Source organism: Meles meles, chromosome 14, assembly GCF_922984935.1.
Source record: "Meles meles chromosome 14, mMelMel3.1 paternal haplotype, whole genome shotgun sequence".
In the NCBI taxonomy this organism is placed as follows: domain Eukaryota; kingdom Metazoa; phylum Chordata; class Mammalia; order Carnivora; family Mustelidae; genus Meles; species Meles meles.
Window position 1 is genome coordinate 76,041,505 of NC_060079.1, and position 17,610 is coordinate 76,059,114.

The 17,610-nt window shown below is 41.2% G+C and overlaps 1 protein-coding gene across 4 annotated transcripts in view; it reads right to left on the minus strand.

The window, feature by feature from the left end:
• NALCN (sodium leak channel, non-selective) overlaps positions 1-17,610 on the minus strand; it is a 319,112-nt gene that overhangs the window by 17,758 nt on the left and 283,744 nt on the right. For all 4 annotated transcript variants that reach the window (XM_045978577.1, XM_045978576.1, XM_045978575.1 and 1 more), the window contains 7 exons: positions 15,456-15,562; positions 8,949-9,069; positions 8,766-8,864; positions 2,875-2,968; positions 2,256-2,362; positions 1,972-2,046; positions 1,088-1,207 (listed from right to left, as the gene is read on the minus strand). In XM_045978577.1, the coding sequence (XP_045834533.1) occupies positions 1,088-1,207; positions 1,972-2,046; positions 2,256-2,362; positions 2,875-2,968; positions 8,766-8,864; positions 8,949-9,069; positions 15,456-15,562 (723 nt within the window). The remainder of the gene's footprint in view (positions 1-1,087; positions 1,208-1,971; positions 2,047-2,255; positions 2,363-2,874; positions 2,969-8,765; positions 8,865-8,948; positions 9,070-15,455; positions 15,563-17,610) is intronic.

The window sequence follows — 17,610 nt, forward strand, 5'->3', positions numbered from 1 at the left end:
CGTGGTTACTGAACACTTGAAATGCGGTGGGTCTCAGTGAAGATGTGCTGTGAATGTGAAATAGGCACGCAAAGATTTAATACCAAACAAATGATATAATAATGATTTTTATATTGCTGCCATGTTAAAATGGTAATATTTTGGATATGGTAGGTAAACATGCCTTATTAAGTTCATATCATCTGTTTCCTTTTTTATTTTTATTTATTATTTTTTTTAAAAGATTTTATTTATTTATTTGACAGAGAGAGATCACAAGTAGGCAGAGAGGCAGGCAGAGAGAGAGGGGGAAGCAGGTTCCCTGCTGAGCAGAGAACCCGATGTGGGGCTCGATCCCAGGACCCTGAGATCACGACCCGAGCCGAAGGCAGTGGCTTAATCCACTGAGCCACCCAGGTGCCCCTCCTTTTTTATTTTCTTAATGTGGCTCCTAGAAAATTTGAAATTTTATCTGTGGCCACATTCTGTTCTTATTGGACAACACGGTCCTAGATCTCAGTCAAGCACCCCCATGGGTATGGATTTTGAGCAGGAGCTCAGACTCCATGGAAGGTGGAGCATTTTAGGCAAACTAGTGAGAACTCAGGTATAGACCCTGGGAATGACACGCTTTAGCGGAACGGCAGCTGGATGTCAGTAGGAAATGAGGCAGCAAAAGTGCCTGAGAATCCCGCTGTGAAATACTGAGTAGAACACAGTGGTAAAGATGCTACACTTCGGCTCAGAAAACTGGGTTGGAGCCTTCTGATACCAGCTCGTATATGAATTTAAGCAGGTCTCATAATCTCTGTTTCCACTGCCCTCTCTCTCTCTCTCTCTCTCTGTTTTCTTTTGGGAAAATGAGAGTTAAACCAGCGATCTTTAAGGTCCTTCTGATCCACACACTCTAGGACTCTGAGGGGCCATACTTTGTCTGTGTGGGGGGTTGAGTGCACAAGCTTGGCCAAGGGCCGGTCACGGTCAAGGGCGGATGTCGGAAGGTTAATCTGACACCTGAGGGTAGGCTGACGCGGACTGAGACAAGACCGGAAACAGGGTTACCTGAACCCAAGTTATCAACTAAAATAAAAATGAATTACATGCATACCAGGAGGGCAAAATGAAGTACCACCCAGACCACACCAAGCGATGTCACCAGCAGGTCGTATCGGTTTCGTCTGCTTTGCCAGAAGCCGGCAGGTGACATTGCTATGATCTTCATCGTAACCTGGGGGAAGATAAGGAAGACAGAATATAGAGGCTGAGTGTGCAGTAAATGTTTAAATGTGTGAACTTGAGGCAATTTTTAGGAAGATGTAGGAACCAAAGAGAAGTATTTATTACCAAGAGATAGATACACACATAGACAGATACAGATAGAGAGATAAAGAAGTAGATCTATCTATCTAAATTTTAAAGCTGGGTAGGTTACAAATCCGTATTCTCCAGGCTCTTCTCTCCTTGTTTTATGACTAGTTCTGATAGCAGGACGTTTTTCTTCCTCGAGTAAAAGACCATAGATTTTGGGAAATATCAACCAATACAGGGTGAAATAAGAATCCGCTTGTGTTTCAAAGAAGATTGTGCTGGAAAGTGATATGACACGGACCATATATTAAAATAATCCCGTCCGGGCCAGCCCCTTTGGCCACCGCATTGGGATCTTACTCCCTGAATTACAGTGGTTTGTGCAGTTCAGTACAGATGTTTGAACTCCTCTAATCAGACAGGTCAACCTGCAGATACAGCAATCAACAGCAGTCAGCAATTTCTGCCGTTAGACAAATCTGGAATAGAATGTGAAATCTTTGTTCAAGCGAAGCACCACAGCCCCAGAAGGAAAATATCCTATGAGCGTGCCACCCTCTCCCAAAAAAAAGACTTCAAAAACAATGGAACACAGAGCTGACCGTGGGTGCTGTCAAAGGAGGACACTGCTCTACTTTGCAATACCCACTGCTGCCCCCTAAGCCCGCTGGCTCATTACCATACCTCCAGAACGAAGATGAAGGTGAACACAACAGACATGGTTGCTAAAGGGACGGTCACGGGGTCCTCCACATCCCACTGTAAGAGAAACAGCGCGCCGGTCTTTGTCTGCAGCCATCAGACCCATCAAGACTCTCCCCTCTTTCTCTCATTAGAACATGGCTGTGAATTTTCATGTTTTTTCCACCAAGAAACGTAAACTACGGATGTATATGGCCCCTTGCGATATTCTTGGATGCGCCCAACACGCCGGTCCTTCTCAGAGTTTCAGCGAGAAAGAAAAGTACCTTGACGGACAGCAGCACCGACTGGGCCAGGACAAGCAGGGCAATTGTCCTCTTAAAGAACGGATGCTGGGTTATGTCGTACATCTTAGCTCTAAATCCATCATTATCTGCAAAAGAGAGGTTGAGGCAAGGGCATTTCAGACCCAGGTTCATATACTTTCTTGTCTTTCATTTCCTTTAATGCTCATTTTTAAAACTCATTACTTTTTTCCCCCTCCTATAGTTCAATCTTATTGTGTGGTATTTTGCAGGAAGGGCTGGTTCTGAATATTTAAAACGACGGTGCATGACGCCGTCTGTATTGGAAGGAGAACCACATCATTCAATTTCTGTCAGTTTAATACATTTTACTCATATGTTTAAAAGGCAAGCACAAATATATTTTATTTAAAAATTCATTTTTTCATTAGGGCTTATCCTGAGAGCACTGAAGCCCAGCCTTTGGGTGGTTGATTTTAATAGCCTCTGGAGAGATCTGTAGTTTGGAGCCTGTTTCTGTATTAACTTATGCACAACCGCCTAGTGGCCTCACGATTATTATTTTAATTGAAATCTTAGACTCCTGGGGAATCATGAACACTGGTGCCCAACTTGAATAAAATCAGAGCATCTTTGATACCCGGGCGAGGTGGGAGATGAAGAGGCTGTGCTATCTTCAGTCGGCTCTTCAGATCTTCCCATCTTCTCTGATCTACAGTCAGCAGAGCTGTCCCCTTAATAAACAAAGGAAAGCAGAAAAAGGCCTTATGTCGTCTACTCCGCACCAAGGACATCGCAAATGGGGTGGTGATACCAACAGGACGAATTTGGGGGTGTGAAATAAAGACATTCTTCAAATACCCTGACCGCTCAACAGGCATGGTCAGAATTCTCAAATTTGCTCTTGAGAGGAGTTCCCAAAAGGGGGGCCTTCGACTGGCACCTTTGAACATAGATAATATTCAGGTTTGCGAAAATCTGAAGAAGGTTCTCTACACAATCAAATTTTCAAAAAGGGATACCCACTCCAATAGCGGTTAGTTTCCTTTCGTTTCAGTGCGAGAAGTGCTGCAGCAAAATTGTAACTTGTCAGTCTGCTACTTCTGGTTAAGGGGAATGCGTCTTTTTTTTTTTTTTTTAATTATTCTGATATATATATAATCACAAAACTATTTTCAAGTGGTATGAAGTCACAGAATTTGAATCCTGAAGAATTAATGCTGTGATTATTGGCTAAATGAGATCAAATATTCTTTATTATGTGTATGTGTGTATATTAGAGTACTTCATTAAAATGCATATATATATACACATATATGTGTGTGTATATATATACATATATATATATATAGCATGCCATTCATTATATTATATTATAAAGGCAGAACTGGGGGGGGGAGCCCACGCTCCCCCCCCCCCCCCACTCCAATTCTTCCTTTCTTTCTTTGGAGCTAATTACTATCCTTCAAGGGTGTGTCCTCCTCACCATGTTTTCAGACTTTTGCTGAAAAAGTCTTTTCAGACTTTTTGAAATACTCTTTGTGTATCGATCAGTACAAAAGAATGTATTTGTTTTGAATTTTAAAAATTTATATAAATGGTATCCAGTCTGTGCTTATTTATGCAGCTGGTTTTTATCTTCACTGAACACTATGTTTTGCTTAGTTCAGCACAACTAGAAACTAGACCCAATTGCTTTAACTGCTCAGAGTATCCCACTGTAAAAACATACCAGAATTTAGGTTTATGTATTATGAAAATGTTGCAGTAAGCACACATAAACTGTCTCATGGCGAACATCTATGAGACTTCCTTGATAGCACATCTCTAGGAGAGGAATTGCTGGGGTTAGGAATTTATGCAACTTTTTTTTGTCAGATATTGTGAAGTTGCTGTCCAAAGAGGACTAACCAAGAAAATTTGCTGCTAGCAATTTCCAAGTGTTCATGTCCTCATATTCTTGCCAATACTTGATATGATCAGACATTTAAATTTGGCCATGATCAGTGGAAAATGTATCTAATTTAGTTTTAATACCAGTGAGATGAAACATTTTTTATATGTGCAAATGGGGGAGTGATTCCTTTATCTTCCTATGTGAATTGCCTGTTCATATTCTTTGCTCATTTTTGTATTTGGATATTTACTTTTAGATGTTTTGTAGAAATTCTTGATATATTGTAGATACTAATCTTTTGTCAGTTATATGAGTTGCAAGTATCTCCTCTTGGTCTTAGCTTGCTTTTTTAAAAAAAATTGCTTATCATGTCTTTTTTATCTCTCAGAAACTTCATTTTAATGTAATCTAATCTATAAATTTATTTCTTTATGGATTCCACTTTGTAGTGAAAGTCAAGAAATCCATAACTGGGATACCTACAGGGTCAAAATAAATTCTACATGTTTGAAAAATCGTTTTTCATAACTAGGTCTTTCATTCTCCTGGAATTCCTTTCTGAGTTTGCTGTGAGGTAGAGATCTCTGTTTAGTTTCTTCTATCTAGACCCTCAGTGACCCCAGGGTCATTTATTGATGGTCTCATCTTCATGGATTTATGCGCTACTTCTGTTTTATATATACCGATCCATCTTGGGGCTTTCAGTTTTATTCTGTAAGTTTAACTATCTGTGCCTGTATCATTACCTATCCTGTTTGACTCACTATAGCTTGTTTATGTTCCTTTTCCACTTTTTTTGTTCCTGCTCAACTTTGAGAGAGGTTTATCAATTTAATTTTTTAAAGAATTTGTTTTTATCATTCTTGAATCTTTTATAGTATCTTTGTTTTCTGTATTATAATTATTTCCTCATCTTTATTACTTTCTTCCATTTTACTTTGTTGTTTTTATAATTTATTGATTTGGATATTTGACATATTACTAATTAATTAATCTTTGATTTTTTTGAATGTACACTTATAGTCGTAAATTCCCTCTACTGATTTATCTGTATGTTGTGAGCTTTCATCTATGATTTTTATAAATGATTTATCTAAATGTCTTTTTTTTTATTCTGATTTCCTCAGTGACTCATAAATTATTTAGAATGTTGTCTTAACATCTTCAACTTATGAGGAAATTTTATTATCTTTTTTTATTATTATCATACATTCTGTACATTATCAAGTTTTTGGCCACTATAATTTATGATCTCGTAGAGGTACACTTTTATACCTGAAAATTATTGGGGTCAAGGTTCTTTTTATGTCCGATAGTTCAAATGTTTTTATTGTATCAAATCTCATAATTTTTTTCTGTCTATGAGTTTCTTAGAGAAATATGTTATTATCTTTCTCTATGACTTTGGACTTGCTAGCTTTTTAAAATAACTTGGTTTGTTTTGCTTCATATATTTTATGGTTCAGGAGTGATTCTTTTGCAATTATTTAATTACACTGTTTAATCCTAATAATGATATTTGTTTTATTTGTTTATATTTATTTATTTAAAAAGATTTTATTTATTTATGTGAAAGAGAGACAGTGAGAGAGGGAACACAAGCAAGGGAGCAGCAGAGGGAGAGGGAGAAGCAGGCTTCCTGCAGAGCAGGGAGCCTGACACAGGGCTGGATCCCAGGACCCGAGCCCAAGGCAGATGCTTAATGACTGAGCCACCCAGGTGCCCCTGATATTTGTTTTAAATTAATTTTTCTGATATTAGTATTGCTAAACCATTTTTCTCATTAACAGCAAATACCCTGGGTTCTCTGGGTGCAATACACATTCATATTATTCCCTTATTATACAAAACAAATCATTTTAGAAAGTTGAATTCTGAAATGACCCAAAAGAAATAATAAGCGTGGTGGTATCATCTGATCATTAATATCTGAAGACCTCTGAAAGTTTATCATTGTGAAATTAAATTTATTAATCAAACTCTTATAATCGAGAAATTAAAAATGCATATATTACTAGTACAGACTTTGAAGTTTTTATTTTTACTTTTTAAAATTTTTTTAGATTTTATTTATTTATTTGACAGACAGAGATCACAAGTAGGCAGAGAAGCAGGCAGAGAGAGAGAGGGAGAAGCAGGCTCCCACTGAGCAGAGAGTCTGATGCGGGGCTCGATCCCAGGACTCTGGGATCAGGACCTGAGCCGAAGGCAGAGTCTTTAACCCACTGAGCCACCCAGGCGCCCCTACTTTGAATTTTTCAGACAGGGTTCCATTTTCTAAGGAGGATATAGTTTTGTGTAATTCTGAGTTGTGAAAACATCGCCTCCAAAGCTTGCCTTATTTCTCATATCTTTATATTTCCCCAGTGTCTATATATTTGGAAATCTGCTTACATACTTTTGGGTGTGACCATTAGAATGGGAGCTCCACGAGGGCAGAAATCTTGATGTGTTTAGTGTATAGTTTGTGTGTTTAGCTCCTGTGGGCCTAGGGTCAAAAGCACGTCTGGCACCAGTAGACGCTCAAAGAAACCTGCCGAATGACTGAATGGTTAAGGAATAAATGCTCTTACACAGCAGCTCACATGCTTCCCTCTGAAAAGCTTACAGGGAAAAAAAAATCTCTTCTGAATAGCTCATATAACTCAGAAATTTGGATCTCCAATTAAATAATCAAGTTTGTTACATCTGTTAACATGAGTTCTATTTTTCCTCTTTCTTTAAGCACCCGCTTGAGCTTTTGGCCCTGTTCCCCTTACTCAAGCCAAGATGCTTCTTTCTTCCCTCAGAGCAGAAATACAACCAGTGCTGGGAGTCAGCCTCCTGAAACTCTGCTTGCTTCAGCCAATCCTCTAAGTTCAAGGGCTGTGATTGATTATACATTTGTCTCTAGGGGTTGAACATCTTATGTTGCTGCATTTATGTCGCTGGTTTGATTCTCCTGAAATCAGGACCTGATCCTCCGGAAACCAGATGTCGGCTCCGAGGGGCTAGCACAGAGTTCCGGACGAGCCGAGCCCAAGCTCTCTATTAACGGACCGACTGGGCTTCTGCTCTCCCTTGGGAATCCCCATGTCTTCTCCAGCGCAAGGCTCTAAAGAGACCCACCTTCCTCCTTTTGCTTGGTATGAAATTGAACACACTGTAGGACTTAAAGACAATCATTTATGAATGTGTTCCAGTAAAATAGGGGGCTGGGCAATATGATCTCTCTCTATCCTTCTTTCTTACTCTAAAATCCCATGTTTCTGTGGGCAGAAGTAGTGTCGGGGCCCAAAGTGAGGATTTTTGAGTCCCACCCTTTGAAAGCCAGGACGAAATGACGTCCTCGTTAGGGCACGTCAAAGGCAGTAATTGACTGAGTAGCTGGAACCACACATGTGGGGCTTGGGGGGCTGTGAATGATACAGTCCCAGGGACAGTGCCCTCGCCTGTGGGCTCTGGTATGCCTGTGTGCGGTTCGATCCCGGCCCTGAATCCCAGGAGCAGCACGGGGCTGCGAGCACATCCCGCTTTCACTCACAGCAGAGCAACGGTCATCATTTTTCATTTTTACCCTCTTTTTTTTTTTTTTTTTTAAAGATCTTACTTATTTATTTGAGAGAGAGAAAATGAGCGTGAAAGGGGAGAGGTCAGAGGGAGAAGCAGACTCCCCGCCGAGCAGAGAGCCCGATGTGGGACTCAGTCCCAGGACTCCAGGATCATGACCTGAGCCAAAGGCAGTTGCCTAACCAACTGAGCCACCCAGGTGCCCCATTTTTACCCTCTTGAATTGGAAGACTCTCAGACTTTGCAGAGTCAGCACCACTTCTGAATTCTGGCCCTGGGTTCCCTACGCCTTAAAAGCCCCAGACAAGTTATACCACCTCTGTAAGCTGTTTTCTCGTCCACTGTGCATTTCAGAGTCATGAGAATTGAAAGCAGTGTATGTAAATGCTCAAAATCTGTGTGCTCCTCCATTATTGGGACTCAGAAGACTGGCCCTTACATAACAGAGGGAATGTCAGCCATCCCCAGAAGAACAGCGTCGAACTCTCTCCCCCAAACTCACTTTTTGGCGGGAAACTATGCTCGCCATTTTCCCATTTGGGAGCTCTTGTACTCATCATTAGAGCTGTTATGATCTCAGCGTGCTTCCTGAGTTCATAAAGTACGTAAAGTTTTTCTGTTGAATTAGAAAATCTTCTTTTTATTCAGTGCATTAGGATGGAACATTTTCTACGGCATGCCCAATCCCATCAAAACACTGAGTTCACCTCTGGAGTTACAAAGCAGCATCCAATTTACATCGTGTGAAAGTAATATCACCTGCAATCAGCACGTGCCTGAGTTCAGCCTTGTATTTTCCTAACTCGTGGCACCCCCTTCCGTTTGAACAACAGGAGATGTGCCTTTCAGTTGCCAGCGAATTAATGACGCCATTACCAAAAGGGGAAATTTAGCAAGAGATCCGTGCTCTTCAATAACGCGCCTGAAGGGCAGCGATGAGGTAGCTCGTAAAATAGTTATAGAGATTATTTACATGAGTCACATCACGGGTGAAAGCGACTTCACGCCACAGGGAGAAAAAGAGAGCTCCAAGCGAGTGGCTAGAACAGAAAAAACTCGGCGGTGTTCAGACCAAGAATGCTTACCTTGTTTTCATTGAAATTAGCAATAACTACTCCAACAAAAAGGGTCAGTCCAATCATGCAGCCCAGGAATACAAAAACATGAATATAGATCCCATGCATCTGTATAAATGAAAAATACGGTTATTCATCAAAGCAGAGGAAAGCAGCTGTTGCGCATTCAAAGGAGTGCATGTGCTTGCTTACCGGCCCCACGCGATGAATAATAACATCCCTCACTTCCACCCAGCCTTTCAGGGAGAGCACTTCAAACAACGCGAGCATAGCATTTCCCACATTGTCGAAATTAAAATTCCGAGGATTTGCCCTGCAAGTCGGAAAGAGGAATGCGCTGTGAACTTCAGAGGAGAAGCACCCTAGGGCAAATATCCTGTAGCTCTTTCCGGTCCTGGGTCCGGCGGTGGGGGGGGGGGGGGGTATCTTTACCATTTAGAAGGTGGGCTCCATGGCGTTCATTTGCTCAATCATAAAAATGCATGAATGTCTCATAATGTCTTAAAATGTAATGAATTATTAGGTAGTAATGGGGCATTCTTAGGGGGTGACAGCAAAAGGCAACATAACTCAACTTCGAGCTCTAGACGTTCTGTGAGGTTTCTGGCTCGTCCTGATTATACCAAGAGCTGGAAACACACTTTCTAGCTACAAACTTCATGGGAGATTCTCACAAAGGGGCCCTGGAGTCTGGGTGTGAATATTTTTTTAAATTTATTTATTTATTTTAGAGAGAGAGAGAGAAAGAGTTAGAGAGAGACTTGGGCGGGGGTGGGCAGAGGGAGACGGGGAGTGAGAATCTCAAGCAGACTTCACACTGAGCGTGAGGCCTGACATGGGGCTCTGTCTCACGACCCTGATGAGACCATGACCTGAGCTGGAACCAAGAATCTGAGACTCAACTGACTAAACCACCCAGGCGCCCTGAGTGTGAATTTTGCAATAGTTTTTGACACCATGGAATATCACACTGTAAAGTACCAACCCATTTAGAGGTCACCGAGTGGCCAGAGGTGTTTGCTCAGAGCCTAGATGTTTCCAGAACATTCTCTCCCAGTGGGATTTTTCTCCCATTACCTCTGGGTGTTCTCAACAGAGACTTCTTGTAGACCCCAGCACTGCAGTATGCTGTCTACATACACAGTTGATTCCTGATTTCTAAAACACTCTGTCTCCACTATTAAATTTTTTAGGAGGGGAGGATGGCTCATTTTTTGTTTTTCTGACATTTTATTTTTTTCTTTCCATGAACAAAGTGATCTTTTCTATATACTACATCTCCCTTAGTCACTATGGGTCTTGGCTAATATTGTTGTCGTCAGTAGAAAGATTTCAGTGTTTTCCTCTTTTCCCCCTTATCAGACTACTGCAAATAATTACAAGATCTAGACAGCTACGCACCGGAAAATCATGACTACCACTAGTATCTCCTGAATTTGGTGGAGAAAGGCCTGGCACTACTCAGAAGAGTCAGCCTACAGAAGCCTAGCCAAATTATAGCTTGGTCATTTCTTTTTCCTGCTAGTTCTCTTATCAAAATTTCACCTTCATAAAAGGCAACACTCTTGGGGAAACCTGGGTTAGTATTTTCTATCACCTTTTATATATATTTTTAAAATCATAGAAACAATCATGCATTGCATCTTTCTAAGTTTTTAAAAAAAATATTTTAAAACACTAAATAAATAAAACCATACAGCTAAACTGCCTTGCTCCTAAAGGTTTTTGGCTGATTGGTAGAAATGTTTTGCATATAGTGCAAAAGCCCCGCTCAGAAATTCCTATTTGGGGATTCTGATTTATATTTTTTAAGTATGAAAATACAAGCATATTCTCTTGGATTTTCCAAACTCCTTTCCTTTGGGGGGTTTCAATTAAATTTAATACATTTTACAGCAGAGAGAAACCGTAAGGATTCTGCAGATGCCACAGTTTTCTTGAATAAGGACTTTATTTTTTTAAGCCAAGCAAGCCAGCTCTCAGATCTGATGTTGAACTTTCTTACCCATCCATTTTCTTTATGTAAAAGTGTTTTTCTAGCTGAATTTGCAGCAACCCTAAGTACTTTCATGTTCCACATCTTTTAGAAGTTAGAATACGTTAAAAATACACTTTTAGGCTAAACCAAGAAAAAGAAAATGGAGGCTCATAGACTTATGTAGTTGGAAGAATACATCATATTAAAAACATAAGTATCCATTTTAATCATCTAAGATGTTCGTGTATGCTTTGTTCATGTTACTAAAATTGGAAAGTTTAAAACTTTACCTATAACTACAGAGAACTTCAGTAAATCCCAAACACAATCCATTGTTGTCCGTTTTCCTATTGTCCTTCCTTGATTTGGAAGCCTGTTTAAATATAATCTTTTCTGGTTTATTTTAAAAATATTATAATCTTGTCTATTCAATTCAGAAAACCAAGACATGGGTTCTAACCTCACAATTCTGTTAATCTTCTTCCTCCCAATGAAAAGTGCTCCAAGGCCCCAAGGTCGTGATAAGGAGGAGTGCTCCTCCTCTGGGAAGAACTGGGCCCCCAGGAGGAGACGAGCTCAACCTGTGACCTTGGGTGAAGAAATGCGGGGGATGACATCGTCCAAAATGGCCCTTCCAAGACCCTGGAAGTATCATGTTTCTGTTTAAAAAGTAAGGAAGGGGTGTCGGGATGGCTCAGTCAGGTTAGCGTCCCACTCTTAATCTCAGCTTCCATTACGGTCTCATGGGTCATGAGATTGAGCCCCACATTGGGCTCCACTTGGGGAGTCTGCTTGTCTCCTTCTCCCTCTGCCTCTCCCCCTCCTCACGCACTTTCTCTCTCTTAAATGAAGGAATAAATCTTAAAAACAAAAACAAAAGTAAGGTAGATTTATAGTCTTTCCTTAAGGAACATACTCAAATTGTTGGAGCTGTAGCCTCTACAAAAATCTGATTTCTTCTGCCTAGCATGTATTGTGGTATGAGAAAGTCACCGAGGGGGTAAACTCTAGGTAAGCTTCCAGTGAGCTCAGGGGCTTACTTCTGTAGCATCAAAGCCTTTAACATACTGCATTACATTATTTGTAATATTAATTTCTGTTCTCCACGGCACTTCATGCTCCTGGGGTTGGGGGCCACAGCTTGTCTCCAGTGACAGAGTACTGTCTGGAGATCAGTAAGCACTCAATAATAAATACATTTACTGAAACTGAGGACTGGGGCGCCTGGGCGGCTCAGATGGTTAAGCATCTGCCTTTGGCTCAGGTCATGAACCCAGGGTCCTGGGATCGAGTCCCAATATCGGGGTCCCTGCTCAGTGGGGAGTCTGTTTCTCCCTCTCCCTCTGCCCCTCCCTCTGCTTGTGCTCTCTCATTCTGTCAAATAAATAAATAAATAAATAAATAAAATCTTACAAAAAACAACAACTGAGTACTTATTTTTGATATTGCTCTGATGTGTTTCATTTTCCTATGTCCTAACCCTCTGCTTAAAACAAAACACACAGTATTTATAACATATATATATATTTTATACTTTTTACCAAGGTAAATTTTATCTCATCAAGTCTGAGTGGTTCAGAATAAAATGAAGGTATTCATCTGAACACAGAATAGAGAAGCCCGGCTGTCTCCTGAATTAGGTAGTGCATATTTATGCCCTTCTTAATTATAATTATCAAAGAATTCCCCAGTGCTAATTCCTCAGATAGAAGGTTTTTTTTAATCATAAATTTGCCAATATAAAATTATAACATTTCGGCTGCTAACTCTTGAGGATCTTACTAAAGAAGGAAAATGTGAAAATTAGCGTGGTTATGGTTGACATTCGCTTGACAAAAGATTTTCATTTCCCTAAAACTAACCCAAGGAACAGACGGGCCAGCCCTACTGTAATGGTGTTCAAGGGATGCCCCGTCTATTGGCTTATGCTTTTAAAATGCCGCCCAACCCTAAACCCCTAGTAATAACTTACATGAAACAATGCATGTCAGTTCATTCAAATCTTTAAAATCACAGGTAGCTGGTTTTATGGAACAGGCTGAATGCTGGAGGGTACTGTTGGGAACAGGCTTACTTTTCTCCCAACACTACCTTCCAGAGGGTTCTAGCTCCCTTCCTGACATCGTGGAGATCCCAAAGCTTTTTGGTCAGTTTCAGTTATAGAAGATGAGTCTCATTCTAGAAAGCCCACTCCGTTCTACATCCAACCTTTGTGCTCGTGACCTGTCTAAGAACTCCTTCCTTAGCCGCTCCCCCTGATCTGCGGCTTGAGGAGGGAAGGAGAGCTCTGGCCGCTCTTTTCCCTCCTCCCCTCAGACCCCCATCTGATTCTTACAAGATGGAGGTGTGGTGACTTAGAGATGGAGTTCAAGTGCATGCATTTTACACGGGCGGACGCCAGCCACGGCTGCTCTGGTCCCAGTAGCTGTTCTTCTCATGAAGCGTATTGTCTGCCATGTTCCTACCTTCTGTAAACTTGATACTTTAACACAACGTCTCTTCTACATGCCTATGACAGACACACTTTGCTCTGGACGACTCAATAAAACGCCTGAATCACCCTGCCTTGGCCTCCAGCCTGCTCCTCACCCTCCCACCTCCCAGAAGGAGTTGTTTTTAGGGTTTGCTTTTCAAATTCAGACCAACGAACCCGAAGTCCGCAGACCCAACTACCTCCTTTATCAGGCTTCCACACTCTAGGGCAACTCTAGCCCGACGTCTACCTGCCCTACTCACCAGGCACCAGACCACTGGGGCGAGCCCCCATGCCCCAGAGCCCACCGAAGTTCCTCATCGAGCCAATCCTAAGCCTGCTTGCCCTGACTCACCCATTCCGACTCAGGGAAACCACAATAAAGCCTCCAGTCCATGGTTCCCCTGTGGCCCATGACTAACCCTGGTGCTTCCGTGTGGCTCCCCGCACCCCCCCATCCTCTTGGGAACTATGAGTAACAAACTAGCCCTTCAGTGGTAATTGTCTCTTGATCAGTTGGCTCTACTATACCTAAATAGAAATGTTTTGAAACATTCTCCCATATTAAGGGTGTCCCATTTTGTCGTTCCTGTTGAGGGTCATCTTCGGGTAATTCCTCAGTTCTCATTCCTGGAAACTACCCATGGCCCCTCTGATAGGAACACATAGCCCTTTGCAGCCGAGCTCCATCTAGATGGCACAGATCAGGCGGCCCCTGGCCATGATGCCTCGGGGCCTCCAGGAACTCCTGATAACCCTGTCCTGTCATTTGGTGAAGGGCAGCTTGCCTAGACCAGCACCTCCCCTCACCTTCCCCGTCTCTGATTTGACCCAGTCCCCATGGCGGACCTCCCACTGGCTGGGGAGACAAGCTTCCCTGACTTCCTCCCACACTGAAGGGAGAGAAGTCACAGCGCTCTCTACTGAATTCATTCACTTCCACGACCCTGTCTTTGAGCGTAGTGTTTCGGTTTACAGGAGCTGGCAGAGGACAATCTTTTAGTCAGTGCTTCTGGGATCGGCATGTTGCTCTCTTCGGAATGTAATCGAACTTTATTTCTTAATGAACTCAGCTTTGAGGCTTTTGCCAAAATTCCAAAACAGTAGGAAAAAAAAATCTCATTTGATGTCTTGATATGAATAAATTATTTATGGTGTAATAAGGCATTTTCACCTTACAAAAAATAAACTCTTTATGCTTCTTTAATATTTTATTTTCATGTAAATTAGACTGCTTTTCTAGTAAGCACTGGGATAAGGATATAGCCATGTGCTATGCACTTCCCTCTCCAAGTCAAGCCACACATCCAAATTCATCTTTTATTTATTTTTTCATAATTCTTCGGTATTTAAAAAAAATTAAAACCCCGTATAAATTGTACTGAACTGTTTATAAAAGTGAATTTCAGAGACATGCCAAAGCCGGTAACAGTGAGTCCTAAGGGTACAACTGGGTGAAATGCTATTTCTTTGAGAGAGTTTTGACATTTAGTAGAACACGTCAATTGTGACTAAGAGAGTCGTGGCTGTGGTTCACTTGTTATTCTAAAAGGTACCATGAAATAAAAAGAAAACAGACGACTACTTAAAAGGACAAATGAAGTTAATAGGACACTCGGTTCATCAACGAAGCCTACCGAGAGATTTCATTCATGGTCATTAGTAAACTGGATGAGAAAGAAGATACTAGGCATTTCCAGCTTTGATGTAAATGCTTTGAAAACTCATTTTCAAGAAAAATGAATTTTAAAGAGAAAGTGAGATATAATCATGTTCCTGATTACTCCTTTCCAGTGTTTCCATAATGGAAATCCTTCAATGAAAATGGGTTTTGAAATTGAAATAGCTTTATGATCTGGGCTTCTCTACAACTGTTACAAGGTTATCAGATTCACCCTTGAAGATATAAATGCAGGACAAGTTTAGTTTTAATTTCATAGAAAATCTTTGTCTTTTAAGCCTCACTAATTTCTAATGCCATATGAATCGAGATACGTACTTCAAAGTATTAGAAAAATACTGGGATGATAATCCATTAGTTTCTTGAAGCAACACAGGACTCAGTGTGCCACTTGCTTGCTCATTTACTGTATTTTTGCATCTTGTGGTAATTCAGTGCTTTGCCTTGTATTCCCTAAAATCATCGTGGCCCCTCTAGCAAAATTCCTTTTCATGCCATATTGTATTGATTCAAAACCTTATACTGACAAATATAACATTCTTTAGGATTCTTTTCAGATATGCTTACCAGACACGGGGCACCCAAAATCCAGGCTTTTTCTCTCCAGGTCTTAGTTTTAAATTTAAGTTCTTGGACACACTTACATTAATTCTGAATATGCCATTACAATCTTCCTAAAATAGGGAGAAAAAGAAAAAGGAGGGGAGCCTGGTCAGACAATGAACTCCTAAAAGATCAAAGATAAATACTTTTAACCTAGAATAGGAAAGGTTTTTATGTGACAACAGGGATGTGGACAGCCACCTAGCAAACAGGGACAAGGACTGCAGAGATGAGCAGTGAAAATTTGCACTGAAAACATTCGCAAGTAGGCAAACAGACATTCCTGTCAGGAAGACATACAAGTGGCCGATAAGCACATTGAAAGATGCTCCGTGTCATTAGTCAGCCAGGAAATGCAAATCATAAACCTCAGTGGGATACCACTTCCCACCCACTAAGAAGGCTATAAGCAAAACGTCAGATAATGAGCTTCGACAAGGATGTGCAGAAATTGGAATCCTCTGTATTCCCTTATCCCCCGGAGACCCCCATGCCTCACACACTGCTGGAGGGTTGGGAAAATGGTGCAACCACTTTGGAAAATAGTGTGGCAGGTGCTCAAATGACCGAACAAAGCTTTACTGAAGGACCCAGCAATTCCACCCCTAGGTTTTACCCACGAGAAATGAACACAGATATCTTCATGGACACCTGTTCCATGAATGTTTATGACATTATTATTTTAAGTAGTTTAATTATGATGGTCAAAAGGTAGAAATGATCCAAGTGTTCATCAGTGGATGAAAACATAAAAAAAAAAAAAAATGGTGTAGCCGCGTCACGGAATACTGAGTTCAACCCTAGAAAGGAAGGAAGGGCTGACATGGGCCACAATGTGGAGGCACTTTGGAGTCCCTGTGCTAAATAAAAGAAGCCAGCCACTGATGACCGCATGTTATGTGACTGCACGCACATACAAGTCCAAAGTGAGCAGCTTCACAGGGAGGGGAAGGTGCATGGTTGTTTGAAGATGGGAGTATCAGGGGGACAGGGGTAAAAGGGGGGGAGAGGTTCAAAGACAATCTTTCATTTTGAGGTGATAAAAATGTTCTAAGACTGACTATTACGCAACTCTGACTATGCCAGAAACTATCGAATTGTACAACTTCCAGAGGGTAAACTGTGTAGTATGTGAGTTGTATCTCTAATAGCATTGTTTTTAGAAGATTTTAAAACATGAGTAAGAAGCTTTTCACTCATTTTCTGTCTTGATTCTTCTTTTTGTCTTATCTTTGAGTCTTTGGCTGTGATTGTCGTGTTTTGAACCTAAACCCCTTTCCTGGCTATAACAGGTATGCTCTTGGCTATTTCGATGGAACTTCAAATTTTAACCTGCTTAAGTCACCTTCAAACTTGTTTTCTCCAACCTTCCCCATTTTTGTCCATGGACTAGCACCTCGTCAATCCTGGCATAAAGATCTCAGAATCGTCTACGGCTTTCCCCTGTCCTGCTTGGGCCTCCTTTCCATTCTTATTTCCAACAGTTTAGTTAATACCAACATTATTTCCCTTTGGATTTCCAATGACATCCCTTAAAACAACAGCCCTCTTATACAAATAATACTGCTTTAACTTAAAAGGCGTGGAGAAACTTACCTACCATAACCCAAAGACTAACACAGTTGACCTTTGGGCGTATATCCTGCCAGTTTTTGTCCCTGGGTGTGTATGAGATGGCACAGTTTGACCCTTCCATAGGCCACTTTGTCAGTTAAAATATACTGCACTTATCATTTCACAGTAACTTTACACGTTCACCTACAAAATTGTTCCTATTGGCTGTGTGGTGCTGGATCAGAGAGAGGCCCCCTGATGTACTTGGCCTCATGGTTCCTTCCAGGTTGTCTTTCTGAGCCCACGAGAGCCCACCTTTGATAGGGTGAGGTGTTCTGACATCTTAGTTAAAAGCAGGGACCATGGGACCAGGCTGCCTAGACATGAGTCATACCTTCCCCACTTATTTTGGGGTGAACTTGGGCAAGTTATTTAGCCTCTGTTCCTCTATCTCTAGCTTGTTGTGTGGATGAGTAGATAATGTAAAATCATGATACGCTTAGCCATTATTAAGACACTGAGTCCGGCAAGATGTCCTCTGGGCTTCCTCTTGAAATGTCATCTT